The sequence below is a fragment of the Orbicella faveolata genome, unplaced genomic scaffold (assembly GCF_042242905.1).
Source record: "Orbicella faveolata isolate gen_17 unplaced genomic scaffold, um_ofav_v1 contig_1, whole genome shotgun sequence".
Classification (NCBI taxonomy): domain Eukaryota; kingdom Metazoa; phylum Cnidaria; class Anthozoa; order Scleractinia; family Merulinidae; genus Orbicella; species Orbicella faveolata.
The window spans coordinates 1,759,745-1,780,444 of record NW_028301536.1 but is presented as its reverse complement, the minus strand read 5'-3'; the positions used below and the strand labels follow the sequence as shown (position 1 = coordinate 1,780,444).

At 37.7% G+C, this 20,700-nt stretch overlaps 2 protein-coding genes across 2 annotated transcripts; one reads left to right on the top strand and one right to left on the bottom strand.

The window, feature by feature from the left end:
* The first annotated feature begins 855 nt into the window (after window positions 1-855).
* Window positions 856-6,277, top strand: LOC110042687 (uncharacterized). Its single transcript, XM_020748053.2, has 2 exons — window positions 856-2,579; window positions 3,026-6,277. The coding sequence occupies exon 1, from the start codon at window positions 1,208-1,210 to the stop codon at window positions 2,546-2,548; it is 1,341 nt and encodes a 446-aa protein (XP_020603712.1). The 5' UTR covers window positions 856-1,207; the 3' UTR covers window positions 2,549-2,579; window positions 3,026-6,277.
* Window positions 6,278-7,235: 958 nt separating this feature from the next.
* LOC110042686 (uncharacterized) lies at window positions 7,236-19,370 on the bottom strand. The gene is made up of 6 exons (XM_020748052.2): window positions 17,370-19,370; window positions 13,469-13,555; window positions 10,979-11,454; window positions 10,489-10,603; window positions 9,791-9,968; window positions 7,236-9,163 (listed from the first exon to the last, which is right to left on the bottom strand). Exons 1-6 carry the CDS (start codon window positions 18,970-18,972, stop codon window positions 8,764-8,766), a joined length of 2,859 nt encoding a protein of 952 aa, XP_020603711.2. The 5' UTR covers window positions 18,973-19,370; the 3' UTR covers window positions 7,236-8,763.
* Between the last annotated feature and the right edge of the window lie 1,330 nt (window positions 19,371-20,700).

Sequence of the window (20,700 nt, the reverse complement as noted above, 5' to 3'; positions counted from 1 at the left end):
ACGAAAAATGAGTCCGAAGGAAGGAAATCAAACAAAAGAAACAAGAGGAAATAGCCGGACATGGGAAAGAGTACCGGTTAATTACAACGGCAGTCGAAGCATAACAAAGATCTAAAATTACGCCCAGAGTTCAAATTCAGCTGTTGTTATAACGGGAAAAACAACGAATTGCAAATTTGAGTTCGGTTGTCTAGTGTTACAAAAGCGGATGGCATCCCATAGCGCAAGGCAGATAGAAGACTGAAAATATAACCAGAAAAATAAGTACAGATTTCCAACAAACTTCGGACGTATTTCGATCAAGCGTCGCAAGAACTATGGAAATTGTCCAAACCTACATCCGATATCACTGTATAGGGAAAATTTACAAGCTATTACCCAATTTTCGTGAGTCGGGGTGGTGAAATTTTCTCTCATTAGCAAGCAAACTGTCATCTGCTCTTATTTGATCGTGGTTAAAAAACATCTGCCAAGTAGACAAGAACATGCCCGTGATTAACATAATTTCCCCCAAATAAATGACGCTGTATTTTTTTTTCCTTTCTTGTTAAATTTTTAACAAAATTTTGTGACATAAGAAAGCGACGTGGAGCGAGCCACGGACTAATGAGAGGGGTTTTTTCCTTCTGGTGATATTGGCATTAAAATGGTGTAATTTAGGATTTCGCTTTCACGCAACGATGAAAGCAATATTTTTTGATGACGTTCTTTGTCCGAAATCCACCAATCAGAGGATATTTAATTACAATAGACTTTTGTTCAATTATTTCCCCTGACAACTGGACTGCATAATTGAGATCAAATGTGTCTCACTTGTCTGCGAGAACAATGGTCGGTGGTCGAGAGCTTTGTCAGGAACTTCCGCCATCTAACGCCTTTCGGCGTTCTTTCAATTCCTGGCATTCTATTGGCTCCCGGTGGAACAAAGCGCCCCACACGCTGAATAGCCCAAACGAAAACAGATATTGTTCCATTCGGCATTGTTCAAAGACGGCTTGGATTTCTATCATTTGTTTCCACTCCAGTGTTGAAAATTCACCTTTGGACCACCAAGAAGGCCCGGGCTTGAAGATTTTCGCCCGAAATTCGAGCTCGGCATTTTGTAGAACTCGCGCGTTTTCCGCTTCGTCACGTGTTTCCTTTCCATCACGTGATTGCAAGAAATGTCATTTCTCTGCCAGTGATATTAGTTGTGATCAACTCAACAATGGCCACGGTAGCGAGTGGAATCAATAACGCGATCCCAAACGGAGCCGAGCTCGGGGAAGTGAAAATAGAAAAGGTTGAACAGATCAAAACGAGTGATCAGAACTTTAACTGGAAAATAACGACGACAGCGCCGAATTATGTCGACGCTAATACCATCCATGCGACGACAACCGTAACAGAAAACACAGCTACTGAAAACACTGTTGTAGCAGAATGTCCGCAAATCGATGCTGCTGCCACTTTTAAGCTTGCTGGTCTGCCAATGAAGACGCAAATTATGCCAGGTCCGTATTCGGAAGTTCAGCTACCGAAAAAGGAAAATCACGTTAAGCGGCCGATGAATTCGTTCATGGTTTGGGCGCAATCGGCGAGGAGAAAACTTGCCGAGCAGTACCCTCATGTGCATAACGCCGAATTAAGCAAAATGTTGGGAAAACTTTGGCGAATGCTTCCTGCCGCCGAGAAACAACCATACGTAGACGAGGCGGCTAGGTTAGACAAAAGACACAAGGAGGAATTCCCTGATTATAAATATCGACCGAGGAGAAAGCAAAAACCGATGAAACGTCCGTATGTTCAAACGAGAGTTGCTGTGACACCCGGGTGGGCTGGTGGACAAACGCAGACACCAATAGCAATGAATGGGACGGCAACAATCGCGGCTCAGAACGGCACATTTCCAGCGACAGTTTTAACACAAAATTCTCAAGTGGCTCAGGTTTTTCCTCAAGGAATACAGTCCGTTCAGGCGGTTAATACCGCGGGGGCTGTCACTTACGCCCCCATCGGCAGTGTCGGGTACGTTCCAACGACTCCTATACCTGGAGGAAGTATGATTTTACGACCAACGTTCGTTACAACTGCTGCAGTAACGAATCCAACATCGATCCAACCAGCAGCCTCTGTATCTGCCGTGCAAGCGGTGAGAACCACCGTGGCAACGACATTTGCGACTCCCAGTTATGCTATTCCGTTAGCGCAGTACGCTGGTGCCCCGATTATCGTATCGAGTGGTAATCTGGTTAACGCCACGGAAAATACAAACAACATGGCTACAGAGAAAGGTACGGAAAATAGCGCTCTAACAACCATAAACATTCCCGCTCCGATAGCTGCGCCACTCAACAGTAATTTCGCGGCTGTTTCGGCCGCAGGACTAATAGCGTCGAATTCGGATGCTATCCAGCCTAAAAGCACGGAAAATCAACATGTGATGGAAGGAAATTCGGTCCTCACTGTTCCAGTGACGAGAAGCGAGGGTGAAAACCAAGTTGAGGCGCCATCCACGGATCATCCACAAAGTATTGAAGTCAAAACAGCTGAAGGATGTCGTATTTAACCTAGGATTACTCTTCGCTTTTCAAATTTCGGTAGGCCATAGAACTCAACTCGCGTTTTAAGTTTTGTTTATTTATTTACTCTTACAAGTTTGTAACAAGGCATTCTTCGAAAGATCTCTTCCAAGCACGGCAGTACACTCGATTCGTATGTATTTGTGATTGTTTTCCTTTCTTGTCCCACTATTGGAAATTCAGTGCACGTGTTTGTGTCTAGTATTGTGTACGCAGATGTTGTACAGTTACATAAAAGGGCTGCAATTTTCGGCCACTAACGATTGTCCTTACAAAATGGGTTTATTATGTTTTTGCCCAATGTTCTTCACACGTCATCGCTTCTTCTTTTGTACAGAGCTTTTATACAATAATGTTTTCGCGGTATTTCTATTGTTCTGGTTTCAGCGCGGTAGACTTCAATTCAAAAGATTTTTAATTATATGAGAGATTAACAATTGTGTTATGTTTGTTTCGTTTTCCAGAATGTTGAGCGCTCGCTGAAGTTTTCCAACGGACTATTCTAATTATGCCTGCGATTTTTACACGCCTTCCGAACGCAAGGTGTGTCTTACTTCGAGCAACTTCGAATGCCGACTTTTTTGGAGCGATTAAATGTTCGAATCACAAGAGGGCCGTTTCTCTGTATACGCAGTTTTAACGCACAAACATTGATCAGGCTTTGTCGGTTTTGGGTATTTATTGTCTAGGACGAAGACCGCAGTTGCTATTTATTTTATTGCAGTAGGAATATTTGTCAGGGGATAAAAGATATTACGAAATTGCGTGTTTAAAACAATCTATATTGTCGTGCGATTCTTAGAACAAACCATTACAAAGACAAAAGTGCTTGAATGGTTTCCCAAGCCATTGTTCCTTAGAGCATTTGAATGGGTTATATTGTTTGATTTGACAAGACTCTATGTACTATACAAAGGCTATTCATGAAAGCAAAACTGTGTACCGATTATTTAAACTTGAGTTCGACAAAAAGTCTAGTGAGTGTTTCACTTCACTTGCAATTAAATTCTCGAACAGATATGAAAATTAAAGATCTGAGATACTATGTTTTGAAATGTTTAAGGTAACTAGGTTGTTGCTAGGTATTTAAATCCAGTTTGCATGCTGCAATAATTTCAGTTTTATCTAGAATTTGAATAATAGGTATATTTAAGCTTTGATCTTTAAATTCCTGAATTTTTTGATTGTGTGAGGGACATTGGGCAAAACATACTAGGAAATGGTGTAGTGATCTGTTTTTTTGTTTCGTTCTGATAGAAACAGTTGTTCATAATTTTAATTAGAACACAAGTGGCAGGAGGTGTGCATGCAGAAGCTTTGGGTCAAATGTTATCAAATTTTTGGTGTTGATCTTGCAAAATTCAGCTGTGCATGGTAGTGGAAATTTTGCCCGATTCAATTCAGTTTAGAACTGTACCAGATAAGAGATCTTCACTTGGTTTAGAACAGTCACTTTCATTGTCATATGACAGTGGATTTTCTGTGACTCAAAGTTCACAACTAGAACAGAGCTAAACTCCAAAACTTTGTTTAGCATGCTTACCTTGTAACTTTTCCCCAGAAATAAAGCATCTTCCTTAAAATTTCACAAATTGACAATCACTTCTCAGTGAATTATTTTTTGCAAAGTACTTGTTACATTCTTCTCGTTCACCCTGCAGATAAGCAAATTATTACTTAACCAGAAAAATGTAAACATTTAATAACTGCGTGTGTTTTGTCAAAAGTATAAATGTTCTTTTCATCCTAAATTCAGCAGTGTATTTATGGTATAACAACATGTTCATCTTTTGAGAACAATGCTTTTTAACCTTGTGTGTCTATTATCAATTTAAAAAAGTGCTCTGCTCAATAGATTTGTGCAGAGCCAATTGTGCTATTTAAATGTAGTTTATATTAGTGTTTTTACCAGCCTATGTTGACGATCCTTATTTGGGATAATATACCTGTTGTTGTGATGCTTGTTTGCAGTCATTCAGTATCTGAGGTTGAGATCAAGGTTAGAGCAAAAAAAAAAAAAAAAACAAAGGTTTTTAACTACAACATTAAATATTATTGAGCTTTTGTGATGTCACAAAACTTTGGAAACAGTATCATAATTTCAACTTGCTCGCTACAATAATTCATTATTAACATTTCTACATAATGAGTCACTAGTTGTTATATAATTTGGCAGGTGGTCATTTTGTTACATAAAGTAGCTTGGACAGTGACCACCAAGTAATGGGGCAGCATTTAAGTTTCTTACATGAAGGCAAAGAAAGAAGATAGGGTGAATGTTTACATTCTGAATGGAGTAATCACCAAGAAATTGAGGCAAAAAAAATTAATAAATTAGTTGCTGCATGGATAAAGCGTTGACCAGATTGTTATGAAATAAGACTGGTTATTTACTTAAGAGGTCCATGTTCTTTAGATTGCCAATTTATTTCTTAGCAATTTTTGTTGATGATTGGATTAGAAAACACATGATGTTCAGGGAACATTTTTGTTGGCCTCAGTTGGAAGGGCTGTACCATCAAGCTTATCGCATTTTCCACGAAGCTTGTATACCATTAGTTTTATTTGTAAAGGGGATGATATTAAGTAATGAAATTTTAAGGACTGGTAATGACTTAAGTATATAAGTAGAAGGTTATTTAACTAAAATCATTTTGGCAGACAAAAAATAGTTGACAAAAAGACAAAATTTATAGATAATTTGAGTATACACAAATGTTCATAACCCACAAAGATATTTAGACTTTTAATATTACCACATATAGTTGATTTTACCATTTCAAATTAGAAAATAAAGTGTTCATGTTATAAATCAATTAACTAAAATAACATAGAACAATCATAGCTCAACTGACTAGGGAGAAGATTTTTACTGTTTGTAAGATATTATATTATGCCCTTAGTTACTGTGTAACTGTAAAAGTAATCACCAGTAACTTGAGATTAATGTGAAATAATTATTATTGTAAAGATTGTATTTGACTGTTTTGTGAATGCTTTTGGACCAAGTTTTATCCATTGTGAAGTAATTCAGTGTGATTAATTTAATTGCCAGAAAGGAGACTCGTGCACAGAGCTTTAGAGTGCATTAGACATTGTTTAGAATGACAAACAAAAGAAAGACCACAATACTGTAGAAATGAAACGTGTTTTCAACAACGATTTTCTTTGTGCAAACCCATGCAGCATTTGACATTTATAGTTCAGTCCAAGTGTTCTTGCCATGTATTCACCTCTGATCTCAACTCAAGAAGCTTAATAAAAACATTGCTCGATTGAAGGACTTAGTAACAGTTGGATTTTGTAGAACAGCAATACCAATGACAGCAGCCACAATGAAGTGAGGTTTGTTGTAAAGTAATAATTCCTACAGTTCTTTTATGAATGTGAATACTAATAGTTTTGAACAAAACTTGCACACTCTGTGCTGCATACGTTGTTTTGATATGGATTTGTTTTGCTTCTTGGCAAGGCATGGTTTATTGCTACAGTGACCAAAGAGATCAAGGGAAAGATCGAGATTAAATTAAACTTGATTCAGTCACAAGACAAATGAAGTTCCCTTTTTTTATTGATCAATACTATGTTGTGGCCTTCCTTTGATGCGGGGTTTGTAATAGTAGCTGGCTCTGCATACATTCATTGTTAACCAGAGAAATTATTTAATTGTAGTGGTTTTTTTATCCAGAAATAAAATTTAAAAACATCCTGAATAACATTATGGAGTGTTCATATGAAAGTGTACACAATCATAACCTGCCGTTTCTCACAATACATATTCTGTTTTAGAAAAATAACGTTCATCCAAAGAAAATGATGACCAGAGCCACTTCCGATAACTATTGGTAGCTGTAGCAGGATTTTTCTTCTCATAGAGTGATGAAATGTGAAGGTTTTGTGTGTGACAGATTCAACAAAGTCAGGGTTGTCAGATAAGTAGGCTTTCACCATACTCTCTACAGCTGCTGTTTCCACCTGTTCACTAAGACTGATAAGTTTTCAACAAATTTGGCTTCATAAAAAAGAAAGAAAACATCGCTGAGATCACAATGACCTGAGTTTCTTCCAGCCTTTAGTGTTACAATATTGATTTTTCCTGACTTTTCTTCAACATATCAACTTTCCCAGACATTGAAGTTTTTTCCTCCTGACCATTTCCTGATCTGTGGCAACCCTGAAATGGTTAAAATGGCAATATTAAAGCAATACCCACAGGAAAACGTAGCTAATCAAAACATGCTGGGCAAGAAAAGGGATCCAGGAGTTTGCCACTGTTTTGTCCATTACACTTTGGGACAACCCTCTCAAAACGGCTAAACTAAAACATACCAAATTATCACCTAAATTGCCTGAAATGAGGGTGAAACTACAGACATACAAGTTTTTTCAAAGTCTCTCTAATAATAAATATGATAATAAAAGTCATCATCATCATCATCATCATAGTAATAGAGATAATTATTATCTCCTGTAGACTGATTTTGTAGAAAAGGTCATGCAAAGCAGACCAGAATAGCACTTTTAAATTTGTTGACAGTACATCGTCAAGCTGTCAGTGGTAACCACAATTCCTTCTTGCACCGGTAATTTCATGCTTAGCATACCATACCAACATATGCGCATGTCAGTAGTATATAGGGATGAATGGTGAAAAATCTCACATTAAACCAAACGTTAAGTAATTTCAATTTAATAATTTGTAATTTGACAGCTCTCATACAATATTACTACAGAACTATTAATTATTAATATTACATTTTAAAAACTTTGTTATTGATTGTCTGTAGCTAGCCTTGTATAGTAGTTTACAACAAGTAGTGCAGGCTGCTGAACTGTGCAGATGTATTGCTGTGTAAATATGGGAGGTGGCTTTCCTCCACAAGTGAACACAGGTAACATTGTTTAAAATATGATTGGTGCATTTTCTTGTCAAATGTTGATATTGCCTCTCAATTATAATTGAAGGAAATAACTGCACATAAACAGGTCTAAATTTAAAACAATGGCAATAGTATTTTGACAAGTCTTGTACTTGAACACTAATAAAATTTGTGCATGTAGCACTTTGAGTATCATTCCTTAAAGTATGGGACATACTGAAAAATATATTAACTAGTGTATCACCACCAAAACTATGCCATCATTCGTGCACATAATACAGTAACTGTAGTCTGCTCCCAGCCTCTCATCGTTGGTGGCACAAGCAATGCCATTGGTGAACAAAGCAAGAGTTCATCTCTCTCGCATTTTGCTCATTGACTTTGCGCCTGCCGCAATGTACGAGAGCCTGCTCGCAGGCTAATAATACTGCTGATATGCAGGCTAAGGCAACAGCTGATGCAGCTACCATAATCCTCAATGAGTTGTCAGTGTTCCTATTGGAAATTCTGAATTTTATGGTAGTTTTGATGGAATCTTCAAATTTCCTCTGACTATTGCTTCAATTCGTAGTGCCCAAGAAAGTACATAACATCACTTTGGAAGTAGCTGGTGCTTGTAGTAAGCTATCAGCACTAACTGAAAGGAATGTCACAGCTCTCTTAGCCTCTAACACTGGTGTCCTATAGTGATAGCTCTTAGCTACAAACATAATTTATCAATTGACTATCACAATAATACTATCCAGTTCACCTCTCTCTGGGTATGAAATAATTAATAAATTCCATTTTATTTAATGATGCCTAATTTTTGGCCTTTTTTGCTGTCCATAATTAATGCAATCAAACGATTGCTTAATAAACTTCATATCATGGTGATGATTTATATACAACAAATAAGTTAAATACCAACAAGAAATATATTACTAGCATGTAAAACAATTTTATAATGGCCTCAACTCCAAAGCAGTAAGTGCATGTAAAATAAGTTAAGAGAAAAACTTCCACAGTCTTCAGAATAAATAAATCCACTTCACAAGGAAACTTCAAAATACCCTGTACAACAAAAGACGGATTCTTCGCAAAACAATTTGCTGACCACAGCTATGTATGAGCTGAGCGGAGAACAGTGAAAAACTGCGCATATTTCATGTTGGAAAAATTTTGTCCACGTGACTCGTCTCCCACAAGAAACTGCCTAAAAATCGTAGTTAAACTCAGTGCCTTACGCATTACAACTAGTAATTATCATGTTAAAATTTATAAATTGATTTGCACACGCAGACTAAATTAATCATTGGTTCACATTAAATATCCCTAGAGGATCACTTCATTTCTTGCACTTTCAAGCAGAACGGCAATAAGCCTCTCTTTGATTTCCCTCCTCGCAGACGTAGATCCAGCCACTTTTGCCTGTTGGGAATTGTCTTGTCATTCAAAACATCAATGTCATATCCGTCAATATCCACGCCTGATAATGACGACAATACAGAGCTGCTGCTCATTGTGCTGACATTTGATTCCAGCTCTTCATCATAATCTTCTGGAGTCTGCTTCTTTTTTCTTGGTTGCAACATCAGCAGACGAACAGCACCGTCAAGGTGCCGAAACACATCCAAGTTCAAGAGGTGTGATTGGATCTCAGGAGAGAGATTATTTGATTCAGAGGCAAGCCAAACTTTGATGTAACCAAAGTCTAAACTAAGCTGCTGGGCACCATAAAAACTGTGGAATAACAAAAAAATTACGGTTACTTCCTGAATATGCTGTCACATTAACAAAGACCATTGACAAGGGTAATGTTTAATGAAACACTGACTGCGTGGTAATTGAATGAATAATTGCAGAACCCAAAAATGGAAATGCCCACTTAGATGAATTGTCTGAAAATACGAATTTCCAACCTAGCTGAAATGTTTCCTTACAGGAGATGTCTACTTAAGGAAGAAGTCTGCTAAAACATGTAGGAGGTGCTCATTTAAGAGATCAGAGGTATCTGCTTATAGAAAGTATCCTCTTTGTAGAGATTTCTGTTAACAGGAGGATTCTACTTAGTGGAGGTGTCCATTTTCTAACAGGAGGTGCTGACCTACTTGAAGGTGTCCATTTGGAGGAGTTTCACTTAGGAAAGGTGTTTCCTTAAAGTGGGAGAGGTGTCTACTTACAGGAGGTGTCCACTAAGGGGAGGTGTCTGCCTATAGGAGGTGGCCACTTAGGAGACGTGCATGCATACTGGAGGTGTCTTCTTAATTAGTTAAGGTTTCTGCTTAGGTGAAGTGCTTAATAAGGGAAGAACAGTGTTTTAGTTCAGGAGTCCACTGAGGGAAGGTTTCAGTTAGACTGCACTTTTACCTAAAAACAATTTCTTGCTTAAGAATCCAGTCACTCCATGCCTCCATCATAGTGTCTATGACAAGCGTCAGCACATTCAGTCGATTTTCTTCCGGTAATCCTTGTGAGCTGTCCACTACTGGTTCCAAAATCTGAAACACTGCATGTTCTGCATAAGAGTTACGTTGGTGAGGTACTCCTGTAACAATAAGCAAGTACACACTAAGAGACTGATGGCTGAAAATTCCCTTGAACCATGTCTGGAGCAAAAATAAGACACTAAAAGAAAATGAATGGCTAGCTCCATGAGGGGGCAAGATGAACCAAATCCTGTGCTGTGATTGGCTATCCGAGCGGGCAAGATGGCTCTAGTTTGTCTTCTTGGGATGACACATTATGTTCTGAAAATAAAATTGTTCTCTATGCTATTATAATAAATCCTTTACTGATCAGGCTTGTTCGGTCAAGATGGCTGGAATTTATTGGCCTCATTAGGTGTTTATGCCATAAACACAAAAAAAGAACTTGGCCATCTTGACCTTACAAATGGTCAATAACCCATATGTAAGATGCAGGACAAGAGTTAAAAAAAGGCTGAGCTTTTGTCTTTAGTGGGAGTAAAATTTGGTTCTCCCAGGTTGATGGTTGCTATAGTGCTAAAAGGCATCCAGCTGCACAGCAGTGTTAATTATATTTTAGTAATACAAATTTCATTGTACCTGAATGGCGACTCTTTTTCCAACTCTTTCCAACTGGCATAGCCTCCTGAAAGAACTCTGTTGACATTTTTGTCAAATCTTTTGACAGAAGAACCCATGACTTCTTCAGCATTCCCTAATGAAAGAAAGAATATCATCAGTTTCTTAAGACACGGCAAACTGCTGATCTAGAGTTGAAACTGCTAACTATTGGGAAATGGCAGTGCCTCTGAAATTGGTTTTAGAGTTTGTGTTTCAGCTTCCAGCAAACCGTCCCACGCGGTCCATTTTGTCAAGATGCAAAAGTTCGCTTGTAGTAGTTTTGGCTACAAATGAGAAACTTCCACACGTAGTTGTCATGACATGTAGTCACTAACGAAGTTGTCAACAGGTTATTACAACATCCAGACTATTCAAAATCATTTGAATGTTCACTTAGTAAGCACAATAATAAATTATGAGTAAAGCGTAAAGTGTACGTAAAGTCAGGGAACGTTCTTTGGCTACCAACCTCAAAGCTGTTTCTTTGTTCCTGTAAACGACCATAGTGCACTGAAAGAGAGTTCCAACTGTTACTGTCATCTTGAACAACACACAACGTTTGGACAAGGAGCAATGCCTTCTTGACTGATTCCAGAAACATAGGCAAGTCCCACTGCATGAGTAACAAGAACTGCTCTAAGGACCAGGATGCTAAAAACTGATGCATCTTTGTGTCAAACCAGTTTAGACTGAAAGACAGTAGTGCATGAAGACGGCAAAGACTTGGCAAAAGTGATAATGTTAGTGTTTTAGGAACTCTGTTGGAATGAAGTTCCGGCTGATTGGATGATCGTTTCCAATAACCTGCCATTTCAAAGATGCTGTCTAGGGGGTCAAACAAACTGATCAACTGCTGTATTGTCCGTGTGCCTGGGACTCCTACTGTAAGGTCACTGTCCATGCGGCATCTGTCATTCAGTGATGTTCCAAGAACATTGCAAAAAGCTGGTGGAGAAACAGAAAGAGCCATGGTCAATTTGAAGGATCAGATTAAAAAACGGATTGCACGCTTTACTTCACCCTCCTACCTACAGCCAGAGTCTGAAAAACATTATTATCATTACGCGATAACTTTGAAGTTGTCCTTCAGTAGCATTTTGGATGATTAAATAGACAATGCGATTGAGGCCTTGAGATACTGTATTTCTTTTTATTACAAGCTTTTGCCAATCTACAGCATTGTCAAGGAATGTAAAGAAACCATTCCACTGTCCTTGATATAAAAAGCTGTGTAGGTGACACAAATAATTAGAACACATAATAAAGACAATAAGTTGTCCAAATGTGCCAATGGTAACACACAATAACAAAGAAATCCCTAATGAGTAGCAGTGAGAGCAAAAGATCTAAGCAGTCTTCCCAAGAAGAACATGTTGAATTCAGAGACCTTTTATTAACTCATCAGACTGCTTAGATCTTAGTGATTTCTATATTATTATAATTGTTCGTTACCGTCACAACATTTGCACAACTTATTGTCCTTATTATATGTAATTTCTGATTATTTGTGTCACCTACACCATTTTTTTATGTCATTCACAGTTTAATATACAGTACACATGTATTCTTTACATTCCATGACGATACCAAAGATCGGTAAAAGCTTGCAGTCAAAAGATTTCAGTCAAAAGATTTCCTTTTTCTCCTGATCACCACTGCGAAAAATTATCTTTGCAGCTATTTTCGTTAATTTTCAATTGTATGATTTTTCAAAGTTTGTAAAATTGCCCTTTTCCATGTTCACGACTGAAGAATAGCGGAGAATAGGACGAGTTGGCTTCTGATGTCATTTCGGGAATAACTTACATTATTTTGTTTCTGAGAAGAATATATGTGAACATGCAATAGTGTGTCAAAATCATTGCAGAATGAGAGCTAGATGTGTTGTTGGAGGCTGTAGCAATACAGGATGCGTAGGGTAGAGTATTCCTCTTCATTCAATATCTCTATCTTGATGAAACTCAACCAGAAACGAGAAAAAGACCAAAGAAGTGGGCTGATCTGTGTGAAGCTAAAGCCGGGGAGCCATCGAGGATTTCCTCCATCTCGGGTTTGCCGCTACTGTAACAACCTAGAGATTTTCATGGCCTGTGTATTCTTCTGTTACCTCACGTTCGGATATTGTTTGCCGACATCTCTGCTTATCTCTTAATTATTTTAAAACTATTTTCAATCATTGATCTGGAGGAGTAAGCAGAAGTGGACTCCAACTGCATCGCATTTTAACTTGTATTTCGGGGGAAATTAATGTTTGAATCTAAAAGTGTTTTGACACTCCGAAATCTGCATGTTCCATTAAGTCAAATTTACCAACTCTTCGTGTTCATTGACATCACAATAACTCTTTGAGAGCTGTAAGTTAACTCTTCAACCATTGACTCTTCAGCCATTATTTGTACCTTTATAACCCAAATGGACTGGCAAATTGTCGATCCTGGCCTAAATTACAACACCACAATCTCCACTGGCAACCCACACTTCGAATGGAAAAAAATACATACATCGCAGCCATCCAAATCGTAGCTAGACTTTGAATTGTAATGCTACATGATACAGTTCTTTCACTTAAAAAGCTTGTCCAGTTGTGTTAAAATATGAATCACAAGCAACCCAAAAATGTTTTGACAACCCTCGAAGTTCAATCAAAAGTCTCTTGAGTGTTTTAGCCTGGTTCCCGAAGTGACGTCACTAGTAGCCTGACCCAGATCCCACTTTGTGCAGTCGTGAACATAGAATTTACATGTTCAAGTGCCTGTAGAAACACAGGGATTTTATCAATTGAGAGAATTTTTTCACTGAAGTAATCAGGGAAACTAGGAGATTTTCTTAAAAGAAAAAAACGAAATCATTCATTTTTCAATGCTTTTAGGCAAACAGCCTTCCCTGCTTTTGCAGCAAAATGTTTTGACAGGAGAAAGGAAGACTCCACACACAGGCATTGTAAGCAGAAATGTCTCACCTGAATCCCAGCTTGATGCAGAAGCCATACAATGGAGGTAACAGCTGACAGCTTGAAGGGAACTGGCACCAGCTGGTGGCAAACAGCCTGCAAACATTAAGTACATTTTAAAAATCTTCCTTTGTCTAGTCTACTTTGTTGGCCTTGCGACCCTTTACACTATTCGCTTAGCAAAGACAAAACTTATTCCAAGTCTCTTGGCAGCCACACAAAGATTAAATCGTAAAGAGTTTGTCCAGCAAAAGGTATCATATTAAAGGGGAAAGAAGAAATCGATTTGAGAAGTACATGTACTAAAATTAATTTATAGCTTTGGCCACCTGCCATTTGAGGTATGAGCAGCAAGAAATTGTATTTTCAAAAATCCCACACATTGAATATGTGACGCTATTTTGTTCTCTCTTGCTAGGTTAGTTGTTAGCAATTAGCAGATTTTATTAGTCAGTCAAATAAATTTCAAAGTTAATTTAACTCGGACAGAAACTGGTCTTTCGGTAATTTATATGCTGCTCAGAAATATGATATTCTGAAAGAATTCTTTGTGAAAGCTCTCAGATCTTTCAGAAATAGGAGATTGTTGACACATTTTAACCCTTTAACTACTAGAAGGACATAGGACATGATCCTGTAGATATCAGATTACTCATATGCTTGAATGATGTACAGGTACTCACTGCATCTTAAGTTACAGTTACCATGTGAACACTAACACACATCAAGAAAACAATCAATCTTCTAAGAGCCTACTAGAGACTAAATAAATTTGGTGGCGTGTACGTGAGAACATTTTTTTTTTTCATTTCCTTTCATACACCATCTGCCGTCTTGGATGGCACCTGCTTCTCCCAGCTAAATTTTGTAAAAATCTAAATTTGTACTTTTTTATATTTCGACTGAGTGCGTAATAATAATTATGTAGATGAACAGTAAACAACAACCCAGAAAGAATCTGGGAAGAGTCTGGTCATAAAGTACATTTCTTGATCAGAAAATGATGAAGATTAATATGCGACTGTATGAAGGTTCTGATCATGACGCGATAAACGTCTTTGAAAAGAAAGCACATGGTGATGATTGCTATAGATAGGAATCAGTTGCATGTACTGTCCAGAATTGTAGAATGGTCACTTTTCAACTCTCATTCATTTGCCTTCTGCAGCTAAAGATTGTTTAGAAAATAAATTAACCCAACTTGTGTAGGGATAAAAAATGAACTGCATAGAAAGAGTTATTATCAGACTCACTTTACGTACATGTGCGTCCCCACTCCAGCTCCCTGTTCCCGTACAGCAAAAATATACCCAGGCTAATTTAAAATTTGGTCTAGATACCAGTTAAGAGTTAATATGTACACAAAATTGAATCCTACAGTTCGGGACTTAAAAATACATGAATTCCATCTTGCCCTTGGGACAAGTAGCTCTCAAATTTTGTTCGCCCTGGGCAAGTCGTAGTTGGTTCTTTTAATGATATCTTGACAGACAACTTGCCTGATCCCTTGCCCATCGGGCAAGGAAGAATGAAAAGCTACTTGCCCAAGCAGAGGAAAAATCTACTTGTTCTGGATAGCACTATTTTTGAACCCTGCAGTTGTTAACCAAATCAAGGTACCCTCATTTTAACCTAGATCAGGTGTTCTTTATTTAACAGCAGGGAGAAGGAGAAAAAAAGAACACTTGATACAATTACTTCACGAGTTGCCTGTGTGTAGTCCAGAATCTGGCCTTTTTTCTGATTGGTCATAAAACAAAAGAGTCTTTAAGCCTGCCTTTCTGATTGGTTACGCGATTGGATATTTGACTTCCGGTGCAATTTCAAACACGAAGTCTGGCACTGGCCGCAGAGATGGATATACTTGCATACAGTGAATTGTCAGCCTAGTAAAATCTAATTGGCTCACATTTATGGCATGACACAAGATAACATCGTTGTTGACAGGTAAGAATCGAAGGGGCGGCAGATGACTCACGAAGTAAATGTATCAGGTGTTCTTTTTTCTTCTTCCCCTGTTTGCCAAAAAATATATAAAAAGTACACCTGATCACAGGCTAAGGTAGTTTTCTCTGCAGTGGTAGCATGTATAATGATATTAATAACCATACATAGCAGCCAAACACATGCAAGAACAAAATCTATACAAAATATCATAAACAGTATTTCACAATTCCTACTTGTGATAAGTTTATTAGCCTGGATAAATTCTAGAAAGCCTGACCTCCTGTACATCAAATTAATGATCTTGAGAAACCAGTTTTTTTTTTTTTTTAACTTCAAGTCTAATATTTTGTGTTATTTAGTTACAGACTGTGAATTCAGCTGTTTAGTTTTGGGCTTGCTGATTTTAGTTTTTGAATGTGTAATTAAAATGAACATAATTATGTTTTTAGACAAAAGAAAAAGAACCACCAAAACGTCACAGTTTGAAAATATATAATTTTGTGTTACACCAATTTTGAATGAAATCTCACAGATCATGTGGGAGTTGAAACAAATTATAGCACACATTTGTCATGAAACATTGGCATGTTATACAATCATTTCTTTCCTAGCATAAACAATCTAATTTTATGACTAGTCTTGACTTCAGATCAATCACACGAGCAGGTAAAAAAGACATGTCTCATTCACAATGAATCATCAAATTTTTCACTGACAATATTGCAACAAAATTTAAAAAGATCAGTGTTCAATATACATAAAGACATAAATACTGTTTGACTGAGCTTCTACAGTAATTCATTCACATTTTACACAATGCACATTTCTCCATGATCAGATATCAGAGACTTTGAAATTAGTTTCCCTTCAATACACCTGGCTCTAGGCAAACTACATCCAATTAGGGAAGAGTGATGAATTAGAATATGCGAGTTTAACTTTACATTTAAAATGTCCTATTTAAATCTGGAATTTACACGCAAAACTGGTACATTTAAGGGACTGCATAATTACCATCATATCAAAAAGAAAAATAGGGACAAACTTTGAACCTCAGAAATATCAGTCAATATTTTTTTCATAGATAGTGAAAAGACAATTATTACTGCATGAGGCATGTCCTCGAATGAGTTTAAACAGAAAAGAGGAGGAAATTCATTTTATGACACAACTTTCTGGGTATCAAAGCCGTTTTGGGTTGTCATGAAAAAATATAAAAGGACAAGCTGCAGAAATCACAATTTATGCAAAATACATATAAAATAATAATAAATTAAGATAATGGGGGCCTCAATGGCACTTCAAGGTTAGTTTCTCTGAAAAGAAAGGTAGCCTTGAGTGAATGTTAATTCACAATGAATGAAAGGGGTGATAAATTTAGCACAGAACAGCACAGTATTTGAGTTGGCTATTTACAATGCCAAAAATATCCTTGAATGACAAAAGCATAAAATGAAAGTGAACAAGTTTTCGTACAGATAAATGATATCTACCACTGCTGAAGAAAACCAATTGAAAGGAAGTGTACCTATAACCCAAACAGAAAATGCATTTTCTAGAAATGAAAGAATTCTGTTTTTCTAGAGGTCTGCAGAAAAGTGATATCATTAAAATACTTTTATTAATATCTCCTAAAATTTCAAAAAATTATATATTTTTATCTCTTTATATTTTGTGACCCAAGCTTAGAAACATATTTTTATTTGTTATTTATAACACTCCGACCTATTTTGCACAAATTGTGAGAATATTGTTTCTGCTTGTAGAAAAAAGCTTCTAAAGAGTATTTGGCCTCAGGCATACAGAGTTTCAGTAGTTTTCATTAGGGAGATATGCTACATAGATGGAAGACACTATACTCTATCAGACATTGTGTGGTAAAATATGTACCAAAACAAGCCGTAACAATGGCAGTCTGTGACTTAAGTACTTCAGCAAAATGTACAACTGCATATGTACTCACCAGACAAACGCAAAGACTCCATCATGCGCATAACAACTATCAGAAGGAAATCAGGCCACAGAAACAATGGGCCAATGAAAGCATCTCCTGAGCTGAAAGAAACTGGATTTTGCGACATCACGTTCAATAGTTCTTCACCAAAACTGCTCCAAAGCACACTGCTGTATTGAAAGTGTAACAGCTTGGTGGTTTCCGAATCTAGGGGTGCATGCCACTGAACACGCTTACTGAGCCTTGGAGACCCATGCCCTGGGGTGTGTCTAAGGATGCCATGGCCCTCCTGCTGTGACGAGGAACTACTGCACACCCCTCCCTCCTCAGTTCCTGATGCTGCCTCTTGTTCTGTACCTGCTGCTGCTCTTGACCTTGAGGTCAGTGACTGTAATGGTGGTAGCTGGATAACATTTTTTCTCTCTCCGCTGACATGACGGCCTAAAATAAGTGTTGTTGAGGTTGCAAGTTGTGATATTAAATTACTGAAAAATTTCTGTTCCTGTGAATCATACAATAACAATGGTGAATCGGGATCAAGTTTCAACAATGGGATATGGTTTCGGTTTAAAACCGACAGCACCCCATTCTTCAGTGTGCCTTCTAATCTCATATTGCCTCCTGTGCATACCACACCAAAGTCTTTCCACTCGAAGTTTGCGGCAAAGTCGTACTCTAACGTCCGTGATACCTCTTGATGTTCGCTAACGAATTTATGAACATTTCCGGCCAAAATTCTACAGCGTTCACTAGCCACGCCATTCAAAAGTTTGTTCAATGTCAGTAAATAAACATCACCAGTTGAGTTTCGAACAGCTGTGGACGAAAATACACTTGAATGATACTTCGACTGTAAAAAATCTCTTGCCTCGCTCAAACTTAGTAATTCCCTTCCATCGTTCTGAAAATTTGTAGCGTACTCAAAAAGACGATTGAAATCTTCAATTCCCTGGCAAACAGAGCTTAAATCTTGCTGACTCAAATCCCATTTACATTTCTCGGCCAGGCGCAACACACAAGATAGGATCGTTGAAATGAGGGACAAAGCAGTCCCTGCCAGCTGAGAGAGGGTTTTAGATACGATTTTCAAATCATCCCGCATGTCTGGTACACATTTCCCAAGCCACGGATCGGAGGAAATGAGTTCTGCTATAGCTACCCGGTACATACAGTGCGACTTGGCCGTGTGGCAAATGTCGTGGAATCGGTCCACTTTGAATGGAAACTCGGTTGGAATTGCTCTTTCACTCTCTAGGTAGGAGGTGTAGTTTTCCACGGCATCCTCTAGCTCTCTGACAAACTTGGCCGAAGCTTCAAGCCGCACTAAACACTCTCTTGCCAGTACAATCTTTGAACGATCAACTAATTTCTGACCGATATCACTGAAAATCTCGCAAAGAGCAACACCTTGTCCAAAATGGTTGAAGCCTCTGGAAGCATGCTGAAGTTTCAAGCACACATTACCAGTCTGATTCACGCTTTTAAACGCCTTCTGAAGCGTCCAAACATTCTTTCTGATGTCCGTTGGGGAGATTTGAGTAACAGAAAGTCTTTGAAAAGAGTTGTTGATTCCATCTTTGCTAGCGGCTGATGAAGACGGGCCGAAATTCATAGCACTTCAAACTGGACTTCGCTGAACTGTTTTCTCCTTTCAGAGGCACAACAGCACAGAAGTAAAGGCATACTCTTAGTAATTGTCTTTCTCTGATAGGAATGACCTTATGAATTTGAAGCTACATAATCGATTGAAGCCTCTCTCCCTTCTGCTACCATCTTTGTTGATAACAGAAAGTTTTCGTATCCAGCTTTTGTCCGCGCGGTCAAACTCAGAGGAAGGAAAACTGAGAACTAGCAGATGTTAAAAAATAAGCTTTTTTGAGTGTTTTTTTTAGCGCAATCCGCCCACGAAAAATTACCTGTCAGGTCAGACGTCCGAGCGTAAACAACAAAGTTAAATCCAGCGTTGAACCAACATGCAAATTTTTAAAACAACGCAGAAAAAAAAAAATCCCAAAAAAAATCCGTGAAACCAGTAATCCATATCATATCACTGCAGAGTATGTTCTTCCAGAAAAGCTACTAAAAAAGTAAATCGAAAGACTTAGCAAGGAAAACAGAATAATGAAAATTTCGGCAAACGAAAAACGAAAGTGTTTTGAAGTCGCTATTGCAAGTAATATATATTATAATAGCGGAAAAGGGCATTAAGTCTAAGGACCAACAAAGGCAACTACAACAAGTCAATATTGGCACTAAATTAAATGTGACAAAACCATATTTTGTTTCTCTCCTAAAAGAGACTCCATGGTTTCCTGTGAATGGCGATCCATGCAGTCAATAAATTCACGGAGTTGGGTTAGCAAAAAGTTTTGATCGTAATAATATGCCATTACAAGGCTAAGAGCACTCCTTCGAATAAAAGCACAAGTTGCGCCCTTCATGTCTCTCCGAAAACCAGGTGAAAAAGCCACTCGATTTTTTTCAGGAAATAATAGTCTTGATGTCGAGTTCTTTTGCCGTTTTCCACAGAAGTATAAAAATTCGATTGCACAGGGGAAAAAATTAGCGGAAATGGCTTCTACGAGGCGCAGTGGTTAATGACATGCACCAGGAGACCTAATATCAAGGGCGGATATTTCAAGCACATGATGCTATATATAGCCTTAAGTTTCAAGCACCTGGTCCATAGCACATGAAGGCAATTTAACGATAAAGTCTTTCTCGCGTTAAAACCTGAAAAGCAAATGCATATAACAGTAGATATAAAAATTCCTTAGATTTAATCGACGAGGAAAAAATTAACTGGTAAATTTTATTGGCAAATTTATTTTGTCATTGCTTTCACCAGACAATCTTTCTTCAATATATACAGATTAAGAACATGGTTTTGTTTATAAGCTTATATTTGCAGTGCGTTAATTCTCAAATCCATTGTCATACTAATCAGTGAATATTTTATTTAGGAAAGTAAAATAATTCAGGTCGGAATTCCTTTTGTTGTTCTATTTTGTCGTGGGCCTTGTGTGAGGTCTAAATCGCTGATGAATTTTGAGTCTGTTGTATGATTGCTGTATTATTTTCTGTCATTTTCTAAATTTGTCTTAGCACGAGTTCTAATAAGTTAACATACGCATCTTTTTCGAAAGCTCAAATAACCTAGATTGGGACAAAAATGATTAAAAATAGTTTCGACGAAAGGCTGCTAACACTTTTTGATTTCAAATTGATAGAAACAGATGAAACTAAAAATGACCATGTATATATTACAGAGAAGCAAACTAAGTAGGAAACCTCTGATCGGTTGAAAAGAACAACCAAAATTTGAACAACTGGATAAACT

Bases quoted from the DNA above. Each gene is read 5' to 3' on its own strand.
- LOC110042686 (XM_020748052.2), bottom strand. From the start codon at position 18,972: ATGAATTTCGGCCCGTCTTCATCAGCCGCTAGCAAAGATGGAATCAAC. The intron at 10,604-10,978 runs GTTGGTAGCCAA...TTCTTTCATTAG, and splicing joins AACAAAGAAACAGCTTTGAG to GGAATGCTGAAGAAGTCATG. The intron at 9,164-9,790 runs GTAAAAGTGCAG...GTTATTCCACAG, and splicing joins AAGCAAGAAATTGTTTTTAG to TTTTTATGGTGCCCAGCAGC.
- LOC110042687 (XM_020748053.2), top strand. From the start codon at position 1,208: ATGGCCACGGTAGCGAGTGGAATCAATAACGCGATCCCAAACGGAGCC.